We start from the raw sequence: 23,311 nt of genomic DNA on the forward strand, positions 1-23,311 counted from the left end.
CACATACTGACCAGCTCATATTATAGACAGGATTACCTACACATACTGACCAGCTCATATTATAGACAGGATTACCTACACATACTGACCAGCTCATATTATAGACAGGATTACCTACACATACTGACCAGCTCATGTTACAGACAGGATTACCTACACATACTGACCAGCTCATATTATAGACAGGATTACCTACACATACTGACCAGCTCATATTATAGACAGGATTACCTACACATACTGACCTGCTCATATTATAGACAGGATTACCTACACATACTGACCTGCTCATATTATAGACAGGATTACCTACACATACTGACCAGCTCATATTATAGACAGGATTACCTACACATACTGACCAGCTCATATTATAGACAGGATTACCTACACATACTGACCAGCTCATATTATAGACAGGATTACCTACACATACTGACCAGCTCATATTATAGACAGGATTACCTACACATACTGACCAGCTCATGTTACAGACAGGATTACCTACACATACTGACCAGCTCATGTTATAGACAGGATTACCTACACATACTGACCAGCTCATATTATAGACAGGATTACCTACACATACTGACCAGCTCATGTTACAGACAGGATTACCTACACATACTGACCAGCTCATGTTATAGACAGGATTACCTACACATACTGACCAGCTCATGTTACAGACAGGATTACCTACACATACTGACCAGCTCATGTTATAGACAGGATTACCTACACATACTGACCAGCTCATATTATAGACAGGATTACCTACACATACTGACCTGCTCATATTACAGACAGGATTACCTACACATACTGACCAGCTCATATTATAGACAGGATTACCTACACATACTGACCAGCTCATATTATAGACAGGATTACCTACACATACTGACCAGCTCATATTATAGACAGGATTACCTACACATACTGACCAGCTCATGTTACAGACAGGATTACCTACACATACTGACCAGCTCATATTATAAACAGGATTACCTACACATACTGACCAGCTCATATTATAGACAGGATTACCTACACATACTGACCTGCTCATATTATAAACAGGATTACCTACACATACTGACCAGCTCATATTATAGACAGGATTACCTACACATACTGACCAGCTCATATTATAGACAGGATTACCTACACATACTGACCAGCTCATATTATAGACAGGATTACCTACACATACTGACCTGCTCATATTATAGACAGGATTACCTACACATACTGACCAGCTCATGTTATAGACAGGATTACCTACACATACTGACCAGCTCATATTATAGGCAGGATTACCTACACATACTGACCAGCTCATATTATAGACAGGATTACCTACACATACTGACCAGCTCATATTATAGACAGGATTACCTACACATACTGACCAGCTCATATTATAGACAGGATTACCTACACATACTGACCAGCTCATATTATAGACAGGATTACCTACACATACTGACCAGCTCATATTATAGACAGGATTACCTACACATACTGACCTGCTCATATTATAGACAGGATTACCTACACATACTGACCTGCTCATATTATAGACAGGATTACCTACACATACTGACCAGCTCATATTATAGACAGGATTACCTACACATACTGACCAGCTCATATTATAGACAGGATTACCTACACATACTGACCAGCTCATATTATAGACAGGATTACCTACACATACTGACCAGCTCATATTATAGACAGGATTACCTACACATACTGACCAGCTCATGTTACAGACAGGATTACCTACACATACTGACCAGCTCATGTTATAGACAGGATTACCTACACATACTGACCAGCTCATATTATAGACAGGATTACCTACACATACTGACCAGCTCATGTTACAGACAGGATTACCTACACATACTGACCAGCTCATATTATAGACAGGATTACCTACACATACTGACCAGCTCATATTATAGACAGGATTACCTACACATACTGACCAGCTCATGTTACAGACAGGATTACCTACACATACTGACCAGCTCATATTATAAACAGGATTACCTACACATACTGACCAGCTCATATTATAGACAGGATTACCTACACATACTGACCTGCTCATATTATAAACAGGATTACCTACACATACTGACCAGCTCATATTATAGACAGGATTACCTACACATACTGACCAGCTCATATTATAGACAGGATTACCTACACATACTGACCAGCTCATATTATAGACAGGATTACCTACACATACTGACCTGCTCATATTATAGACAGGATTACCTACACATACTGACCAGCTCATGTTATAGACAGGATTACCTACACATACTGACCAGCTCATATTATAGACAGGATTACCTACACATACTGACCAGCTCATATTATAGACAGGATTACCTACACATACTGACCTGCTCATATTATAGACAGGATTACCTACACATACTGACCAGCTCATATTATAGACAGGATTACCTACACATACTGACCAGCTCATATTATAGACAGGATTACCTACACATACTGACCAGCTCATATTATAGACAGGATTACCTACACATACTGACCAGCTCATATTATAGACAGGATTACCTACACATACTGACCAGCTCATATTATAGACAGGATTACCTACACATACTGACCTGCTCATATTATAGACAGGATTACCTACACATACTGACCAGCTCATATTATAGCGTGCTACTGTACATGGCAGACCAATCCCAACTCATCTCTTGGCATGTCCAGCCCACCCATGATCTCAGCCAATCATGGCTAACGGAAAGGTTGCTGACTTTTTCTGTGGCTAAACCAACTAGGCTCGTAATTTAACAATTTTATTTGTATTTACAGATGGCATAAAAGGTTGTTATTAAGGCACATGAAAGTTCACATGTTTAAAAAAATAAAAATATTTCACCATTATTTAACCAGGTAGGCAAGTTGAGAACAAGTTCTCATTTACAATTGCGACCTGGCCAAGATAAAGCAAAGCAGTTCGACACATACAACAACACAGAGTTACACATGGAGTAAACAAAACATACAGTCAATAATACAATAGGAAAATAAGTCTATATACAATGTGAGCAAATAAGGTGAGATAAGGGAGTTGAAGACGTTGTTCCAGAAGGCATTTCTGTCCCCCAAAAAGTTTCCATTCAAACGTCTCTCTTGTGAAGTAGTGACGCGTGACATACGCCTAGTCTCCTGAAACCAGTCCCATGTGTGTGTAGCAGTACGTTCAGAATGTGGTGTGTGTGTGTGTGTATTGTCGTCCACACTCGTGCACAACCACAGCACCCCAGAGAGAGAGTGTGAGAGTGTGAGAGTGAGAGAGAGAGTGAGATAGTTTGTGCGAGAGAGAGTCTGAGAGAGAGAGAGAGTGAGAGAGAGAGAGAGAGAGAGAGAGAGAGAGAGAATGTGAGAATGTGTGTGTGAGAGAGAGAGAGTGTGAGAGAGTGTGAGAATGTGTGTGAGAGAGAGTGTGAGAGTGTGAGAGTGTGTGAGAGAGAGAGAGAGAGAGAGAGAGAGAGAGAGAGAGAGAGAGAGAGAGAGAGAGAGAGAGAGAGAGAGAGAGAGAGAGAGAGAGAGAGAGAGAGAGACAGACAGACAGACACAGAGAGAGAGAAAGAGAGAGAGAGAGAGAGAGAGAGAGAGAGAGAGAGAGAGAGAGAGAGAGAGAGAGAGAGAGAGAGAGAGAGAGAGAGAGAATGTGAGAATGTGTGTGTGAGAGAGAGAGAGAGAGAGTGTGAGAATGTGTGTGTGTGAGAGAGAGAGAGAGAGAGAGAGAGAGAGAGAGAGAGAGAGAGAGAGAGAGAGAGAGAGAGAGAGAGAGAGAGAGAGAGAGAGAGAGAGAGAGAGAGAGAGAGAGAGAGAGAGAGAGAGAGAGAGAGAGAGAGAGAGAGAGAGACGGCTGAAGCAGTGGCACAGGTTTTTTTCATATGGAAATGTGAAATAAGGGGGTGATTAAATAGAGCTGTATATTAAAGTACAGCTGACATTAGAATTAGCATAATGTGCTCTGGCCTCGGGCTGCATACTTTATTTGCCATCTGTGTCGGACTCCTTCCCCCTGGGAGGATTCACACTGAAAACTCCTCAATAAACTCACGGCTCACTCCACTCCATCCCTCCGTCCCTCCATCAGAGGGCACTAATACCATCCCAGGGAGAGGATCCCGGCCAGGGGAGGACAGTCATTCCCGCTTAATTGTGGGGCAGAAATGAATTACATTTATTGACCTTCAGCCCCCAATGAAATGTTTTGTATGCTGAAGAAGTTCAGCCAGTACAGTGGAGTGGAGCAAGAGAGAGAAGAGAGAGAAGAGAGAGAGGAGAGAGAGGAGAGAGAAGAGAGAGAAGAGAGAGAAGAGAGAGAGGAGAGACAGGAGAGAGAAGAGAGAGAGGAGAGAGAAGAGAGAGAAGAGAGGAGAGAGAGGAGAGAGAAGAGAGAGAAGAGAGAGAGGAGAGAGAGGAGAGAGAAGAGAGAGAAGAGAGAGAGGAGAGAGAAGAGAGAGGAGAGAGAGGAGAGAGAGGAGAGAGAGAAGAGAGCGAAGAGAGGAGAGAGAGGAGAGAGAGGAGAGAGAGGAGAGAGCGAAGAGAGAGAGAGAGAGAGAGAGAGAGAGAGAGAGAGAGAGGAGAGCGAAGAGAGCGAAGAGAGAGAAGAGAGAGAGAAGAGAGAGAGAAGAGAGAGAGAAGAGAGAGAGAAATTGAGAGGGCAAAGAGGGGCAGGTGTAAGAAATAGAGACCCTGGTTGATTTCCAGTGTTTCCTTTATGTAGCACTAGGGCTTTGAAAAGAACTGGACCATAAAATAAGAGAGGGGAAATATGGGGGGGTGGGTGGAATAATGTGTGTGTTTTTGTGTATTATGGGGGGGATGAGGAAGATACAGGGGATTGTGTGTGGCTATGAGCGTGTGTGTGTGGTGGGGAGGGGGACAGCAGGCCCTTAATGTGTCGCCTGAAGGGGGGGTCATTGTGTGTGTCCACTATAATTAAGTCAAAGGGTTTACAGGGCCAGGGCAGTCATGCTTCAGTACTGAGGTGAGCAGCTGTTCCTTCTCCTTAACAGACGAGACACACACACATACACTGTACACACGTCAGACAGCCACGCATAAACATCTCCTTACATCCCCACTCAATGCAGGGGAAATGCTTTTACACCAGACCTTTCCAATGCAGCCCCACTAAGTGCCATGCGTGAAGATGTGGTTGAAACGTTTTTTTGTGCAGACAGATTGATTGAGTCATTCTTTGAGCTGACATCACAGATAGCAATAATTGATTTGTGCAAATGTTACAGTGTTAAAGAGAAATGACCAGTGTGTTATTTGATAAAGCGTTGGACATTACAGTGCAGTAATGAGGTTTAAAAGGCGATTTCAGAAATCTGTTTGTCTTGGAGATGCATTTAGAGCACAAGCTCAGTGTGGCTTTAGCGGAGCGTCATATTTATTGATCAGCCTTGTAGATTCCCATCACTTTTATTAGCCTTGAAATCAAATATAATCATGCTAGTTAGTATTTACTAATCTAAGTGCACATGATTCACAATTTTACATAAATGAAATAAGACCAGCGCAATTATAATTTTTAAATTAATAATATGAACAATTTATTATGCATTTATTATTATTAAAGATAAGAATAAGCAGCCTTAGAACATTTTATTTCAACAAAATGAATGGACTGTTTTTGCATATCCCTCGTGAAGTATCAAGAGGAGTTGTTGTTATTCAAACAATAACAAGATGGTCTAATCATATTTCAGTGACCAGAATAGACCTTCTGTTCTGGGTTGAACATCTGTCTTACATCTGCATTGTGACCTACATATCATCAGAGGCCATGCAGACGGTCATGTCTAGATGGGATCCAGCTTATGTCAAATTTAGATCAATTTTTAATTTTTTTTTTTGTTAACCCTAACTCTTTTTCTAACCTTAACCTAATTCTCCTAACCTGCTTCGTCAGTTCTCCTAACCTGCTTCGTCAGTTCTCCTAACCTGCTTCGTCAGTTCTCCTAACCTGCTCCGTCAGTTCTCCTAACCTGCTTCGTCAGTTCTCCTAAACCTGCTTGTCAGTTCTCCTAACCTGCTTTGTCAGTTCTCCTAAACCTGCTATGAAAAGCTGTGTTTTTTCCAGCAATGACCCATGCAGACACACTGTGTGTTCACTATCCTTTTCCCTATACAGCCTTTCTCTGGAGCTCTCTACTCTGTGGACCAATGAGTGTCTGAGGTGGAGTTGGGATATGCAGCAAACACATTTCCACTTCACACAAATATATGAAATGGGATAAATATAAACACCCACCAAATCATTATTATTATTTATGATTCTTCAGCCTCTGTGTACAGAGTATAGACATACTTAATGTACACACACACAGGCACAAATCTCTGAATCCAATACTTAACAATTACAGAAACGTTATGTTTTCATCTGTACTCTAAATTGAAGCATTAGGTAAAAACACAAAGCTTTCATTGAATAAATAAATTAATCTAGTTTCCAAGAGCACAATTACAATTTCCCACTTTATATGTGTGTGTGTGTTTTATACCAATCCCCATAGGAACGTGACAGTCTGTGTTTAACATCCATTTTCACTGCATGTGCTGGATATTATGCTTGTTTGTGTCGCTGCGGTAACGAGTCCCATTGGCATTACCCAACCGGCATGTGTAACACAGGGGCTGGGCCATCAATTAGTTATGTACTGTTAAAGGTACAGAGCTATGCCAAGCACCACAGCCTAGAACCTCAATCTGTCTGTCTGTCTGTCTGTCTGTCTGTCTGTCTGTCTGTCTGTCTGTCTGTCTGTCTGTCTGTCTGTCTGTCTGTCTGTCTGTCTGTCTGTCTGTCTGTCTGTCTGTCTGTCTGTCTGTCTGTCTGTCTGTCTGTCTGTCTGTCTGTCTGTCTGTCTGTCTGTCTGTCTGTCGCTCGCTCGCTCGCTCGCTCGCTCTCTTTCAATTCAATTCAATTTGCTTTATTGGCATGAGGTAAAAATGTACATATTGCCAAACCTTACTTTGGAGATTTACAAGTCAATATTTGATCCCGCCGTCTAAATGTGTGTGGCGAGTCATTAAGTGCCTCTTCATTTGCAAAGTTGAACAACCACACACAGAGAAAAGAAGTTATACATGTCTTGTTATTTTTTGTATTGTACTCAACCTTTATTTATACAGGAAGTCTTGTTGAGGTCAGAAGACCTCTTTTACGAAGGAGACCTGTAAACACTAAAACTTTACCCTATATTTTCTCAAACGCTCTGAAGTGTTTTCAGCTCTAATGTATTGAATTTGTGTGTCTAGAATGACACAAAGCACCCAGTGGATGTCAGTTAAATACCAAATAACAACCCCAAGACCAGTAATAATTTACCGCTCCGTTTCAATCTCTCCATCCGCCTTCTCCCTATTTATTAGCAGTCATTTATCTTAATACTCCACCATCTTTATTTTCCTCTCCTCTTTCCTCTCTTTTTTTTATTTGTTCCCTCGAGGCACGATGCCTTTATTTGTTAGAAAGTGATGAGAGTTCCTTAAATCTTTAAGTTGTACTTTCTCAGCATAGAGCCATATTACTTTGCCGTCTCTGTGATGATTAAAGTCCCTCTGCTTGGAGGGCTACGTGTGTTTTAAAGACACACACACACACACACACACACACACACACACACACACACACACACACACACACACACACACACACACACACACACACACACACACACACCAAAACACACACACCAAAACACACTTGCATGGTGTGATCATTTTGAGATTTGTAAGTAGGAGAGATTAAAGAGCACTTAAACTGGTGTGTACAGTGGTCCCACCGCGTCGGCCAATCCACAGTGCCTATGGAAATGCACTTGTCAAAAGCCTGATAAGTATGTCCCTGTTATGTGACAACATGATGTGTAAAGACTATTTCAGCTACTGGAGGTATTAGGCAAATATGAAGTGGATAACAAAAGTCTGTCTGATGGCTCTCTCTCTGCAAAGTTCCTCTCGTTGTATAAATCAACACATGACCGGGTGATAACCATGTTTATCAGTGGTAGTTTTAAATCCTGCAAACACAGCTGTCAGATATCCAGGTGTGTTTCAGTTGGTTCACTCCCCATACGTAAGAAATAGGTTTATTGTAAGGAAATATGGTAACAGAAATACAAACACAGTCACCAGCTTCACCATACAGAAACACCAAACTGGTTGTATTTTTACTGACTACCGAATACCACTAAACACTCCATTGAAAATCTCAATATTATTCCTCAGATAGATGTGAAGTTACTGTCATTGAATTCATTCAACAATATTTTCTTTTGAAGAACATGTTTTAATGATTTTCTTTCTTGTATGTGTTTCTCCTGTGTTGCAGGAGGCAGGGACGAGCCTTCAAGCTACATCTGCACCACGTGTAAGCAGCCCTTCCCCAGTGCCTGGTTCCTCCTGCAGCATGCCCAGAACAGCCATGGCATCCGCATCTACCTGGAGTCCAACCCCTCCAGCTCGTCGCTCACCCCCCGCATCACCATCCCCGGGCCCCCCATGGGCCAGGACTCCATCCCCCAGTCCCCCCTCACCAACTTTCTGGGAGAGAACAACCCCTTCCACCTGTTGAGGATGACTGGGCCCCTGCTCCGGGAGCCCCCACCAGGCTTCATGGAGAACCGCGGAGGCCTTCCCAACACGCCGCCCTTCGTCAGCCCCTCACCCCGCCACCACCTGGACCCCCACCGGCTGGAACGCCTTAGTGCCGAGGAAATGGGGCTCATCTCCCAGCACCCCAGTGCCTTTGAGAGGGTGATGCGGCTGACGCCCATGGCCATCGAGGCCCAATCCATGGACTTCTCCAGGCGGCTCAGGGAGCTGGCGGGGAGCAATAACGTGGCCACACCTCCTCTTTCGCCCAGCCGGGCCAACCCTATGCACCGCCTGCTCAACCCCAACCCCTTCCAGCCAAGCCCCAAGTCACCCTTTCTCAGCACCCCGCCCCTGCCGGCCATGCCCCCCAACAGCACCACCCCGCCCCAGACACAGGCCAAGAGCAAGTCATGCGAGTTCTGCGGGAAGAGCTTCAAGTTCCAGAGCAACCTGGTGGTCCACCGGCGGAGCCACACCGGGGAGAAGCCCTATAAGTGTCAGCTATGCGACCATGCCTGCTCCCAGGCCAGCAAGCTGAAGAGACACATGAAGACACACATGCACAAATCTGGCTCCATGACAGGGAGGTCTGACGATGGGCTTTCCACCACCAGCTCCCCCGAGCCGGGCACCAGCGAAGTGACCGGAGAAGGCATGAAGAACAGAGAGGGAGACTTCAGGGGGGAGGGTGAAGAGGAGGAAGAGGAAGAGGATGAAGAGGAGATGGAGAACGAGAGCAGGCCAGAGTCAAACTTCAGCATGGACAACATGGAGTTCTACCGTAACCGTGAGAACGGCTCCAAGCCGCCGCCAGACGAGAAGAACTCTCTCTCCCTGGGTAAGATGGTGGAGAATGTGGGCCTGAGCACTATACAGCAGTACAATAACTTGATAGTCGACAATCGTAAAAATCGGATGCCCTTCTCTAAGAAGGGGTCCGACGGGCAGCGGGACACTGGGGATGAGGACTCTGTGGTGGGAGAGATGGAGAGGGAGCACCATCACCACCAGATGGAAAGGGATCACCAGAGGCCCACTGTCAACGGCAGGAACTGTGGCTCCGGCAACTCTTTCTCAAGCCTTTTCCCCCGCAAGCCCACACCCATCACCAGCCCTAGCCTGTCCAACTCTTCCAACAAGAGGATCAAGATTGAGAAGGATCTGGACATGCCCCCGGCACCAATCATCCCCTCTGAGAACGTCTACTCCCAGTGGCTGGTGGGTTACGCCGCCTCACGACACTTCATCAAAGACCCTTTCCTGGGCTTCACCGACTCCAGACAATCTCCCTTCGGCACCTCCTCTGAGCACTCGTCTGAGAACGGCAGCCTGCGCTTCTCCACGCCTCCTGGGGACCTCCTGGATGGCGGCCTGTCGGGGCGCAGCGGCACAGCCAGCGGGGGCAGCACCCCTCACCTGGGGGGAATGGGATCCGGCCGGCCCGGCTCCAAGGAGAGCCGACGGAGCGACACCTGCGAGTACTGCGGCAAGGTGTTCAAGAACTGCAGCAACTTGACAGTGCACCGGCGCAGCCACACGGGAGAGAGGCCCTACAAGTGCGAGCTGTGCAACTACGCCTGCGCCCAGAGCTCCAAGCTCACACGCCACATGAAGACCCACGGGCAGATGGGTAAGGAAGTGTACCGCTGTGACATTTGCCAAATGCCCTTCAGTGTGTACAGCACTCTCGAGAAACACATGAAAAAGTGGCATGGGGAACATTTGATGACCAACGAGGTCAAAATTGAAGCGAGAGAAGCTAAGCCAGATTTTCCTATTTTGCCTCTTTCGCCACAACCTTGAAAAACAAACAAATACAAAAATGGGTAGCTGGATACTCTTTTTCTTAAATATCGCATTTTGGGTTAATTTTATGTTTTTGCCTAAGAAACTGCTAACTGAGAAAAACAATTAAACAAACAAACAGATATTAACAGCACCAATTAAAGCCGGTCTAAACTGCCTTATTTGGCTAATGATCCTTTATAACGGTTGATCAGAGGATTAATTAAATGATACCATTTTTGGAGCCTTTAACTGTGCAATAATTTCTGTATTTATTGTATTTTGTAATATTTTGGCATGTGCAGGTACTATTTTATTTTGTTTTACTTTTTATTTTAATTGCTGGGATTTTATTTCATTTTTTTAAACCCAGAGGATATCCTGAGATTTTTTTTTAGCAGACAGAAAAAAAAATACATTTAAATAATCTTTAGGCCACTGCTTATAGAAAATTGTATATTTAAACTACACGTGTAATTTGCTGAAGAGAAGCCCGAATTTAATCTTAAAAAATGTTTTAACCATAACTGAGAAAGCTATTTTTTGTTTGTTATACATGATAGGATATACATTTGCGGACAACAATCCTTTGGCATTGTAGCATGAACTGACTTTTAACATGTTAATCTAATTGGATATGTAGCACTGAATGTCATTTATGACAGTAAATCTAAAGAGGATCCGGAGGTTTCACAAACCCTGCCTCCTCTCCAGTAAATACATCCATTAAAAATAAAGAAGAAGAAGAAACAGATGATCACAAAGGCAGCTGCTTACTGGTACCTAGTACCCACCCCTGACAGACAACGCTAGAAAAACAGAGACATTGTGTATTTCTTTAGAATCCCCTCATAGTATTCTCACACTGCATCTAAACTAGCTCCTTCTAAACTCCCCCTAACCCATCCTACTAAACATAACAGAAATGCTATGACAATGCACATACTGATGTTTTCTATCTTTTATCACACAGTTGTAGGATGGCTAAACCGTCGGGCTAAACTGCGGAGCTTTATAGCCAGAGAGAGCAGGGAGATCTTAGGGTGAGCTATAGGGGTCTCTTCCCTCTTCTTCATGATGTTATTCACCTCTTCATTATCATTCCACGGATGAGTTTAACACAATCGCCCGTGCCCTTAGATTATTGCATATATTACACTCTCCTCCCAATTTCCCGTCCCTCGTCTCTGATGCACACTGTGCACCTCTGCCAGCTGACTATTACATCTTTCAGCACTATTACAAACTCCCTATCGGACACTGGGCACAGAGTAGCATTACAGACAGTCTCATCACCCTCAGTCTTACTCAGTCATTTCAAACTGCCAGGTATTGACACATTCTTTAAGCAAGGTGTATCTCCTTAAACTCTGCTTTCTGTTTTGATCACCATTCATATTTAATGTTTCTCTGGTGGTGGATTAGGAAGGGGCTGGGTGGTGGATTAGGAAGGGGCTGGGTGGTGGTTTAGGAAGGGACTGGATGGTGGTTTAGGAAGGGACTGGGTGGTGGTTTAAGAAGGGGCTAGGTGGTGGTTTAAGAAGGGGCTGGGTGGTGGTTTAGGAAGGGGCTGGGTGGTGGTTTAAGAAGGGTCTGGGTGGTGGTTTAAGAAGGGTCTGGGTGGTGGTTTAGGAAGGGGCAGGGTGGTGGCAATAGTCACAGCCAAAGCGGACACCACCTCTTTAACCAGATGAGAATTACGTACCTTAAAATGTAATTCTATATTATTATTAACTCTACATACATTCAGTAACAATGTTTTATGATATCACTGCCCTATGCATTTTTTTCTATAAATATCTATACATTTTGACAAAATGAATTTATACCTGTATAATAACAAGTTAGATTGTATAGTGTGCCATAGTCAAAATGTTTATGATGTTGTATTTTTCTTCTGGTTAAAATGGTCTTGTCCGCTGCGAGACAGAACCAGTGGCAGTTAGTTACTTAGTGATATGCAGACCAGTAAATTGCACAGTTATAGATACAAACAGTGTCTGTAGAATTCTGTTGAGCGTGTGCCCAAACAGTAAGACAATTTTTTCTTTCTTTCCTCATTCAGGGCTCCCTGTGATGTGTAGTTGAACGCATTCTGAAAGAAGTAGCAACTCTGACACACACAGAATGCACAGCTGAGTGAGCTTTTTAGGAAAGATTTTTCGGTCTTCAGCAAGCACCAACCTTTGCCCAAATCACCACTCCTTGTTATTTTGAATAATGTACCCCTGTCCTACCCCCCCTGTTCAAACCCCCTCAAGTTGACCTTTGACATCCAAGCAAAAATGTTTTATTGAGTTAAAAATCTGTCATTGAGAAAAACAGAAGAGAAAAACATAAACATATCTTTGCAGTTGACCCGCACTATGATTTGTCAATCATTTTTTTACACACAAAAGAAAAAGGAAAATGGAAAATGGAAAATGGAAAATACGGCTTCTGAGCAAGAAATGACTGTTACTGGATTTACTCGGCCTGGGTGAAGGGTTCTATAGTTTGGGATCAGCTGATATTGAAGTGCCAGCGTTGCTATAAGCTTGGCTTTCCCAATACTGGCACTATAAAAATGAAAATTAATTTATTGGGACACTTTTTGTACTGCCATTCAATTTGACATGAGTGTGCCTTGAATACTGATCTTCCTATTCACCGTCTCTCAAGACAAATGCAACACTTTTGTGAAGCAAAGGATTTGAACAAAATGAAAACAATGTATCAAATTTATGTGTCAACTTAGTTTCTAATTTGCTTATGAAATTTCAATAGAATATCAGAGATATTACTTCTAAAAATAAAACAAAGCTGCATTTAGGTTAGGAGTACCCAGCACAACATTGATGTGTCTGTGTCTGTATATATGTATGCATATGTACATAGAAATGCATAAACCTATATAGATATATATCAAATTCTTCAAATCAGGACAAGACTGTATCCCTAGAAACATGGCCAGAGTGGATTGTTATGTCACACAATAGTCAAGGAAGAGACTGGACTAAAAATCAGGAACTGCAGAAACAAAAAAAGAATTTAGTGCACTCTGTCTTAAAATACGTTTACAGTATTGAAACAAGTACAAGGGTAAAATAATATTTGTGTGTATGTGTGTTTTAAACAAGTATTTCTTTTCTTCAAGTTTGCTTATACATTTTCTCTGAATGCCATGGTGGCGATGTGTATATTGTTTTTTGGTGACGGGGTTTTAGTATATATATATATATGAATATATATGAATATATATGACATTTTTCTTGTTTACTGTAAAAGTATACCAGTATTTGTAATATTGGAGAATGCCTGGGCATTTTACAAAAATATAAAAAAAGTTATTGTTTCTTTATTTTTATTTTGGAGTACAATTTAAATTGTGGGTCTTTTAAAAATGTTTTTGTCACTGTAACTGTAAAAGTCTTCAGTTTTAGTAACTTCTTTATTTGCTGCCTTGGTGTAATAAAATGAAAATAAATGAATGAAAAAAAGTGAACTGTAACAAACTTGGATGGGGTGGGGTGGGGGGGGGGGCAGCTGCATAATGTCTTACATTTTCCCTCGTAGAAACTATGGAACATTGTTATTGCTTTGCAGTAAATACTGACATGTATCTATGTTCTGCTTGTGGAATGGATACTCTTCATGGCTGGTTTGAAATACATGTGTAGGCACTTGCTGTCTTTCTACAGAAGCTTGTATTTTTTAACCTGTATGTGCATCCTTTGTGAAAAAGGGTACTTTAAGTACCTGTATGTCATTATCTTATTTGGGGGAGGGGGACAACATTGCAACTTCAAGATAAAACTCACAGGCTGCCACAATATATTTGATTTAATTTGGCAGGATAAAATAGTGCAAAAAACCCATGATGAATCTGCATTTTTGACATGAACCTTATTGTACAGAAGGGAAATTAAAGGTTGTTTGACCTTTTAGCAACAAAAATACACAAGTAGATGTTTTTGTTTACTATTCTGTTGGTTGTACATATTTTTTGTTTTTATTTCATTTTATTTAGATTTGAACATTTCTATGTGTTCTAACTGGCACTGGCAGTGACCTTCTCTCTTTGGGGTCATCTAGCTGCCCTTTGACCCTTGACCTTTGGTGACCTGTGTGTCAGTTGTACAGGAACCTGACCTGCCAACCCATAGATTTCACAGCATGAGGAGAATGGAGAACATATACACGCATGATGTGGTAGAGACGCAGGCAGACAGGTCTGGCCACCAGTTAGAGAAAGGACATGGATAGAGTGTGTAGAAAAAGACACACACATTGGAGAAAAAATAGTAAAGTTTCTTATGAGGTGCAGGGAGATTATATATCTGGATACCTTAGTTAGACATCGTCTCACAGAACCATGTAGTGTACACAGAGAAGCCGAGGCTGGCTGGATACAATCAAAGCTACAAGCTGCACTCGCCTCAAACCAGAAGCTACAATTACAGGCAGTTAGTAGCTACCGTACCTGACCACAATCATATGGACAACTATCAATCAGTCAGAACCAGGGTGTTTATATGAAAGCTGCTCACTTAGATGTACATAACTGTCCTCCAACTGTTTAGCAGCACAGAACACCCATATCTGTGTTTTACCTTCTTTTTACCATTTTATGTTTCCCTTAAAATATTGGTGCTTTGATATGTGCTAAGAGCTATTCCATGTTGGCTGCACTGTTTGTCCACCCCTGGGCACCGTAGACAGAACACCAAGCAGAGCAAGGCTAAGGTAGGCTGTTGATGGTGTTCACTTTGTGTATAGACATATTCATGGAACACTGCCCAGTCTGTGGGTATATTCATTTTGTTTTCCTTCAAAGGTGCAGGTGTATTGGGCTAGGCCAGTAGTCACTCTACATGAGAGACCGAGTTGACGTTAGTACGCCGGTCCTGAATTAGGAAATGAAAATACAAAGTGCTTTGCTGCTTTCCACTCTTTAGGTTTGACATTCAATCATTTTACTATTTCCTTTCAGATTTTTTTTCATGTTTGTATTTAAAGAATAATACAGGGTTGGGATAAAGACATGGAGAAATCTGTAATTTTTTATATGTAATAATGTTCGAATACAAAGGAAAGTGTTCCGGGTCTGGACATACAGGGGGAGGGCTGGGGGCTTTGAGTAGGGATGTTATGCTGTGTGTGATGTCACTTTATTTAAATACATGAACTGATTCTTTAGGCTGCAATTGGCTGTGTTGTCTATGATGTCACGCAGGTGAGGACAGAGTTCCGTCGTTCTCAGGCCTGATGAGTCCAATGCCATTGGTTCGTTACAGTAAACATGACATTCAGACATCACTTGGCCTGTCTCTGCGCTCTTTATTTGAAATACATCAGAAAGATGCATGTTCACCACATTATGCAACAGGATCAATGCACACACCCACATGCACACGCACACGCACACATTTTTAAGTAATGGAACTTCTGAAATGTAGAAATTGATGAATACATAGAAAAGAAAACCTCTGACATTAAACTTACAAAATAACATATTTCACTCTTCCTTCCATGTGCATAAAAACTAATCCAATACCATCGCACTTATTCCGTCTTTTCATCCAAAACCACTTCTAAAATCCACTTCAGGATATACATAAATGCCTGGGTATATGAAGGCATCCTTGGTGGCACATTTCCTGCACTGCAGACTCTGATCCCTGTCACTCAATCTGCTCCCCGCTGGCTGGTTGGACATAGAGGGGTTGAAGAAGGGAATTGCTCCCCGCTGGCTGATTGGACGTAGAGGGGTTGAAGAAGGGACCTGCTCCCCGCTGCCTGGTTGGACGTAGAGGGGTTGAAGAAGGGAATTGCTCCCCGCTGGCTGATTGGACGTAGAGGGGTTGAAGAAGGGAACTGCTCCCCGCTGGCTGGTTGGACGTAGAGGGGTTGAAGAAGGGAATTGCTCCCCGCTGGCTGGTTGGACGTAGAGGGGTTGAAGAAGGGAACTGCTCCCCGCTGGCTGGTTGGACGTAGAGGGGTTGAAGAAGGGAATTGCTCCCCGCTGGCTGATTGGACATAGAGGGGTTGAAGAAGGGAACTGCTCCCCGCTGGCTGGTTGGACGTAGAGGGGTTGAAGAAGGGAATTGCTCCCCGCTGGCTGGTTGGACATAGAGGGGTTGAAGAAGGGAACTGCTCCCCGCTGGCTGGTTGGACGTAGAGGGGTTGAAGAAGGGACCTGCTCCCCGCTGAACATAGAGGGGTTGAAGAAGGGAACTGCTCCCCGCTGGCTGGTTGGACGTAGAGGGGTTGAAGAAGGGAGCTGGATGTTCTACAGTACTGATACAGTCCCCCTCTTGGGGTCCTACAGAGGCTGTCTAAGCTGACTGACGGGCTGGCTCTGCGGGTGCCTGATCTGAGCAGGGCTGTTGAGTTTGACTTAGCTCCCATCATCAAGATATTCTACATGCCGCTCATACCAACACACCCTGGAATACTAACACACACTCATATAAACTCACTATCAACACACACACTCATATACACTCACTATCAACACACACACTCATATAAACTCACTATCAACACACACACTCATATAAACTCACGCTATCAACACACACACTCATATAAACTCACTATCAACACACACACTCATATAAACTCACTATCAACACACACACTCATATAAACTCACTATCAACACACACACTCATATAAACTCACGCTATCAACACACACACTCATATAAACTCACTAAACTCACGCTATCAACACACACACTCATATAAACTCACTATCAACACACACACTCATATAAACTCACTATCAACACACACACTCATATAAACTCACACTATCAACACACACACTCATATAAACTCACTATCAACACACACACTCATATAAACTCACTATCAACACACACACTCATATAAACTCACGCTATCAACACACACACTCATATAAACTCACACTATCAACACACACACTCATATAAACTCACTATCAACACACACACTCATATAAACTCACTATCAACACACACACTCATATAAACTCACTATCAACACACACACTCATATAAACTCACTATCAACACACACACTCATATAAACTCACTATCAACACACACACTCATATAAACTCACTATCAACACACACACTCATATAAACTCACGCTATCAACACACACACTCATATAAACTCACACTATCAACACACACACTCATATAAACTCACTATCAACACACACACTCATATAAACTCACGCTATCAACACACACACTCATATAAACTCACTAAACTCACGCTATCAACACACACACTCATATAAACTCACTATCAACACACACACTCATATAAACTCACACTATCAACACACACACTCATATAAACTCACACTATCAACACACACACTCATATAAACTCACTATCAACACACACACTCATATAAACTCACTATCAACACACACACTCATATAAACTCACTATCAACACACACACTCATATAAACTCACTATCAACACACACACTCATATAAACTCACTATCAACACACACACTCATATAAACTCACGCTATCAACACACACACTCATATAAACTCACGCTATCAACACACACACTCATATAAACTCACTATCAACACACACACTCATATAAACTCACGCTATCAACACACACACTCATATAAACTCACTAAACTCACGCTATCAACACACACACTCATATAAACTCACTATCAACACACACACTCATATAAACTCACTATCAACACACACACTCATATAAACTCACTATCAACACACACACTCATATAAACTCACTATCAACACACACACTCATATAAACTCACTATCAACACACACACTCATATAAACTCACGCTATCAACACACACACTCATATAAACTCACTATCAACACACACACTCATATAAACTCACTATCAACACACACACTCATATAAACTCACACTATCAACACACACACTCATATAAACTCACTATCAACACACACACTCATATAAACTCACGCTATCAACACACACACTCATATAAACTCACTATCAACACACACACTCATATAAACTCACTATCAACACACACACTCATATAAACTCACGCTATCAACACACACACTCATATAAACTCACTATCAACACACACACTCATATAAACTCACGCTATCAACACACACACTCATATAAACTCACGCTATCAACACACACACTCATATAAACTCACTATCAACACACACACTCATATAAACTCACGCTATCAACACACACACACTCATATAAACTCACTAAACTCACGCTATCAACACACACACTCATATAAACTCACTATCAACACACACACTCATATAAACTCACACTATCAACACACACACTCATATAAACTCACTATCAACACACACACTCATATAAACGCACTATCAACACACACACTCATATAAACTCATACACTTATTTAACATTTTTCTCAATTGCTTTGGCTCGTTTTTTGAAACATTCTTAAACTGTAAGTGCAATTGTTACAACTGTTTTATGGGACATCACAACTCTATTTTATGTCTGCAAAATGTAGTAACTCAAAACATTTAATTCATGCTTCAAAACCTAGTTATTGTCACAGTAAATTGGGCAATGTCACGAAAATTATTTTCTTTTTTGTCATCGTGTGAGCCGTACTGGTCAAAATGTTTGTGTTTTTTCACCATGGCAGTCGACCCTGGAAATGTTTGTTGTACAAATGTCAGTTTTGTTCTACTTTTTTGTTGACACTGACTGCTTACTGTACTATACCAGAAGGTCAGTTTAGTCTAGTCAAATGCTGTTGTGTATCACACTGAGCTTTTTAGATACCGGTTTCAACAGTAGGTAAACGTTTACTGGGAAAAGTCAATACTGTAGTACAGAGAAAAAGGATATGCACATTTGTATGTATACAGTACATTTACTTTTGTAGCAATGTGTTTCATGTAAACAGAAAATTCACATTTGCATGTCCATTTTTACATATTTCTTACATGTAAAGTCATATATAGTGAACAGAAAATTTGCCACAAAATGACATCCCCATCCCAAAAAAAACGCAACAATGAAAAAACCTGCGGTAGTTCTGTAAACATTTTTTTTTATATACCTCCTCACAGTATGTAACACTACAAGTTCCCATCTTCTTGGTGGACATCCTGTCACTCTTGTTGGTCTGGCCAAAGATTTTCGTCAACATCACCTCTGATGTTTTCCCTTGCGATGCACCAGGGGAAAGATCTCCTTGAGTGGTGCAACCATCCCCTGCAGTGATCGCCTGTGACGTCCTCACAAGCAGCATTCATGGCAGCTAACGGAGACATCTGATCTTATTCCCGATAGTCAGATACTTTCCACCTCCATGCTGAACAAAACTCTTCTATTGGATTCAGGAATGGGGAGGATGGTGGAAGAACTCCATTGTTATTCTTTCATGCGCAGCAAACCCTTCCCTAACGATGTTGGTTCAGTGGAAGCTGACATTATCCCACACAATTACATCATTTGGCAAATCTGCACTAACTAAACCTCTATGGTGTTCTGGTATTATGTCTCTGTAAAGTGTATTTAGGAAGACCAGGAGAAGTTGGGTGTTTTAGGGCCCAACGTGTGGAATATGTGTTCTCACAGCATTCTCAGAAACGGCAGCACACATTGTAATATTGGCTCCACGTTGGCCTGGTGTGCCAATTGTGGCTCGGTGTCCAATGAGATTGCGGCCAGGTCTCCTGCTTTTGGCCAGATTGAACCCAGCCTCGTCCACAAAAAAAAGTATGTGGGTAATTTCATGTCCTCCCAGCTCCATTATTCTCTATATAGTAACACAGAAACAAAATATAAAGTTAGTTTTACATATCCTATTCTACAATCAGACAGTTTAGTAAAGTAGAAATGTTTTCTGTTCTTATGGGTATCTACAACTTCAAAAAGTATATACAGGCCTCATTGAAGTACAGTAAAACAATATACCATGTGCACACCAATGATTTACCTGGACATACTGGTACCGCAGCTCCTACCTGGACATACTGGTACCACAGCTCCTACCTGGACATACTGGTACCACAGCTCCTACCTGGACATACTGGTACCGCAGCTCCTACCTGGACATACTGGTACCGCAGCTCCTACCTGGACATACTGGTACCACAGCTCCTACCTGGACATACTGGTACCGCAGCTCCTACCTGGACATACTGGTACCACAGCTCCTACCTGGACATACTGGTACCACAGCTCCTACCTGGACATACTGGTACCGCAGGTTCTACCTGGACATACTGGTACCACAGCTCCTACCTGGACATACTGGTACCACAGCTCCTACCTGGACATACTGGTACCACAGCTCCTACCTGGACATACTGGTACCACAGCTCCTACCTGGACATACTGGTACCACAGCTCCTACCTGGACATACTGGTACCACAGCTCCTACCTGGACATACTGGTACCACAGCTCCTACCTGGACATACTGGTACCGCAGCTCCTACCTGGACATACTGGTACCACAGCTCCTACCTGGACATACTGGTACCACAGCTCCTACCTGGACATACTGGTACCACAGCTCCTACCTGGACATACTGGTACCACAGCTCCTACCTGGACATACTGGTACCACAGCTCCTACCTGGACATACTGGTACCACAGCTCCTACCTGGACATACTGGTACCGCAGCTCCTACCTGGACATACTGGTACCACAGCTCCTACCTGGACATACTGGTACCGCAGCTCCTACCTGGACATACTGGTACCACAGCTCCTACCTGGACATACTGGTACCGCAGGTTCTACCTGGACATACTGGTACCACCGCTCCTACCTGGACTCCCTGGTACCGCAGCTCCTACCTGGACATACTAGGTCCTACCTGGACATACTGGTACCACAGCTCCTACCTGGACATACTGGTACCACAGCTCCTACCTGGACATACTGGTACCGCAGCTCCTACCTGGACATACTGGTACCACAGCTCCTACCTGGACATACTGGTACCGCAGGTCCTACCTGGACATACTGGTACCACAGCTCCTACCTAGACATACTGGTACCGCAGCTCCTACCTGGACATACTGGTACCACAGCTCCTACCTGGACATACTGGTACCGCAGGTCCTACCTGGACATACTGGTACCACAGCTCCTACCTGGACATACTGGTTCCGCAGCTCCTACCTGGACATACTGGTACCGCAGCTCCTACCTGGACATTCTGGTACCGCAGCTCCTACCTGGACATACTGGTACCGCAGGTCCTACCTTGACATACTGGTACCGCAGGTTCTACCTGGACATACTGGTACCACAGCTCCTACCTGGACTTACTGGTACCACAGCTCCTACCTGGACATACTGGTACCGCAGGTCCTACCTGGACATACTGGTACCGCATGTCCTACCTGGACATACTGGTACCGCAGGTCCTACCTGGACATACTGGTACCGCAGGTCCTAGCTGGACTCCCTGGTACCGCAGCTCCTACCTGGACATACTGGTACCACAGCTCCTACCTGGACATACTGGTATCGCAGCTCCTACCTGGACATACTGGTACCGCAGGTTCTACCTGGACATACTGGTACCGCAGGTTCTACCTGGACATACTGGTACCGCAGGTTTTACCTGGACATACTGGTACCGTAGGTCTTACCTGGACATACTGGTACCGCAGGCCACCAGCATGAGGTCGTTGTGCAGTCCTATATATGACATGTAGAGCTGCTCTGTCACCAGCATGAGGTCGTTGTACAGTTCTATATATGACATGTAGAGCTGCTCTGTCACCAGCATGAGGTCGTTGTACAGTCCTATATATGACATGTAGAGCTGCTCTGCCACCAGCATGAGGTCGTTGTACAGTCCTATATATGACATGTAGAGCTGCTCTGTCACCAGCATGAGGTCGTTGTACAGTCCTATATATGACATGTAGAGCTGCTCTGTCACCAACATGAGGTCGTTGTGCAGTCCTATATATGACATGTAGAGCTGCTCTGTCACCAACATGAGGTCGTTGTGCAGTCCTATATATGACATGTAGAGCTGCTCTGTCACCAGCATGAGGTCGTTGTGCAGTTTATTACTGTATTACTGTACTACTGTACTACTTTATTACTGTATTACTGTACTACTGTATTACTGTATTACTGTACTACTGTATTACTGTATTACTGTACTACTGTATTACTGTACTACTTTATTACTGTATTACTGTACTACTGTATTACTGTATTACTGTACTACTGTTTTACTGTATTACTGTACTACTGTATTACTGTATTACTGTACTACTTTATTACTGTATTACTGTACTACTGTATTACTGTATTACTGTACTACTGTTTTACTGTATTACTGTATTACTGTACTACTGTTTTACTGTATCACTGTATTACTGTATCACTGTATTACTGTATATTCCTCATACATATCTTACGGTACATTGTGATTTTCACTTGCATGTACCTTTACAATAGTTGCTGAATGAAATGCTGTAATAAAAGTAAAGAACGAGTACATATTGACCTGTTTTCCCTATGGAATGTTTGCACAATTGATGACACTGTGGATCTGTTTACATTAGCCTGTACTCTCAGACCAGCCTCTTCCATTGTAAGACCATGGTTTATGACACTGTGGACCTGTTAACATTAGGCTGTACTCTCCAACCAGCCTCTTCCATTGTAAGACCATGGTTTATGACACTGCGGATCTGTTAACATTAGGCTGTACTCTCAGACCAGCCTCTTCCATTGTAAGACCGTGGTTTATGACACTGTGGATCTGTTAACATTAGGGTGTACTCTCCGACCAGCCTCTTCCATTGTAAGACCATGGTTTATGACA

The 23,311-nt window shown here is 42.9% G+C and overlaps 1 protein-coding gene across 1 annotated transcript in view; it reads left to right on the plus strand.

Moving 5' to 3' along the window:
* Positions 1-12,561, plus strand: part of LOC120040750 (B-cell lymphoma/leukemia 11B-like) — a 98,233-nt gene extending 85,672 nt beyond the window's left edge. Inside the window, 2 exon segments of the mRNA XM_038985797.1 lie at positions 8,426-10,318; positions 12,539-12,561. Coding sequence (XP_038841725.1) covers positions 8,426-10,318; positions 12,539-12,561 — 1,916 coding nt within the window.
* The last annotated feature ends 10,750 nt before the right edge of the window (positions 12,562-23,311 follow it).

Source organism: Salvelinus namaycush, unplaced genomic scaffold (genome assembly GCF_016432855.1).
Source record: "Salvelinus namaycush isolate Seneca unplaced genomic scaffold, SaNama_1.0 Scaffold379, whole genome shotgun sequence".
In the NCBI taxonomy this organism is placed as follows: Eukaryota; Metazoa; Chordata; class Actinopteri; order Salmoniformes; family Salmonidae; genus Salvelinus; species Salvelinus namaycush.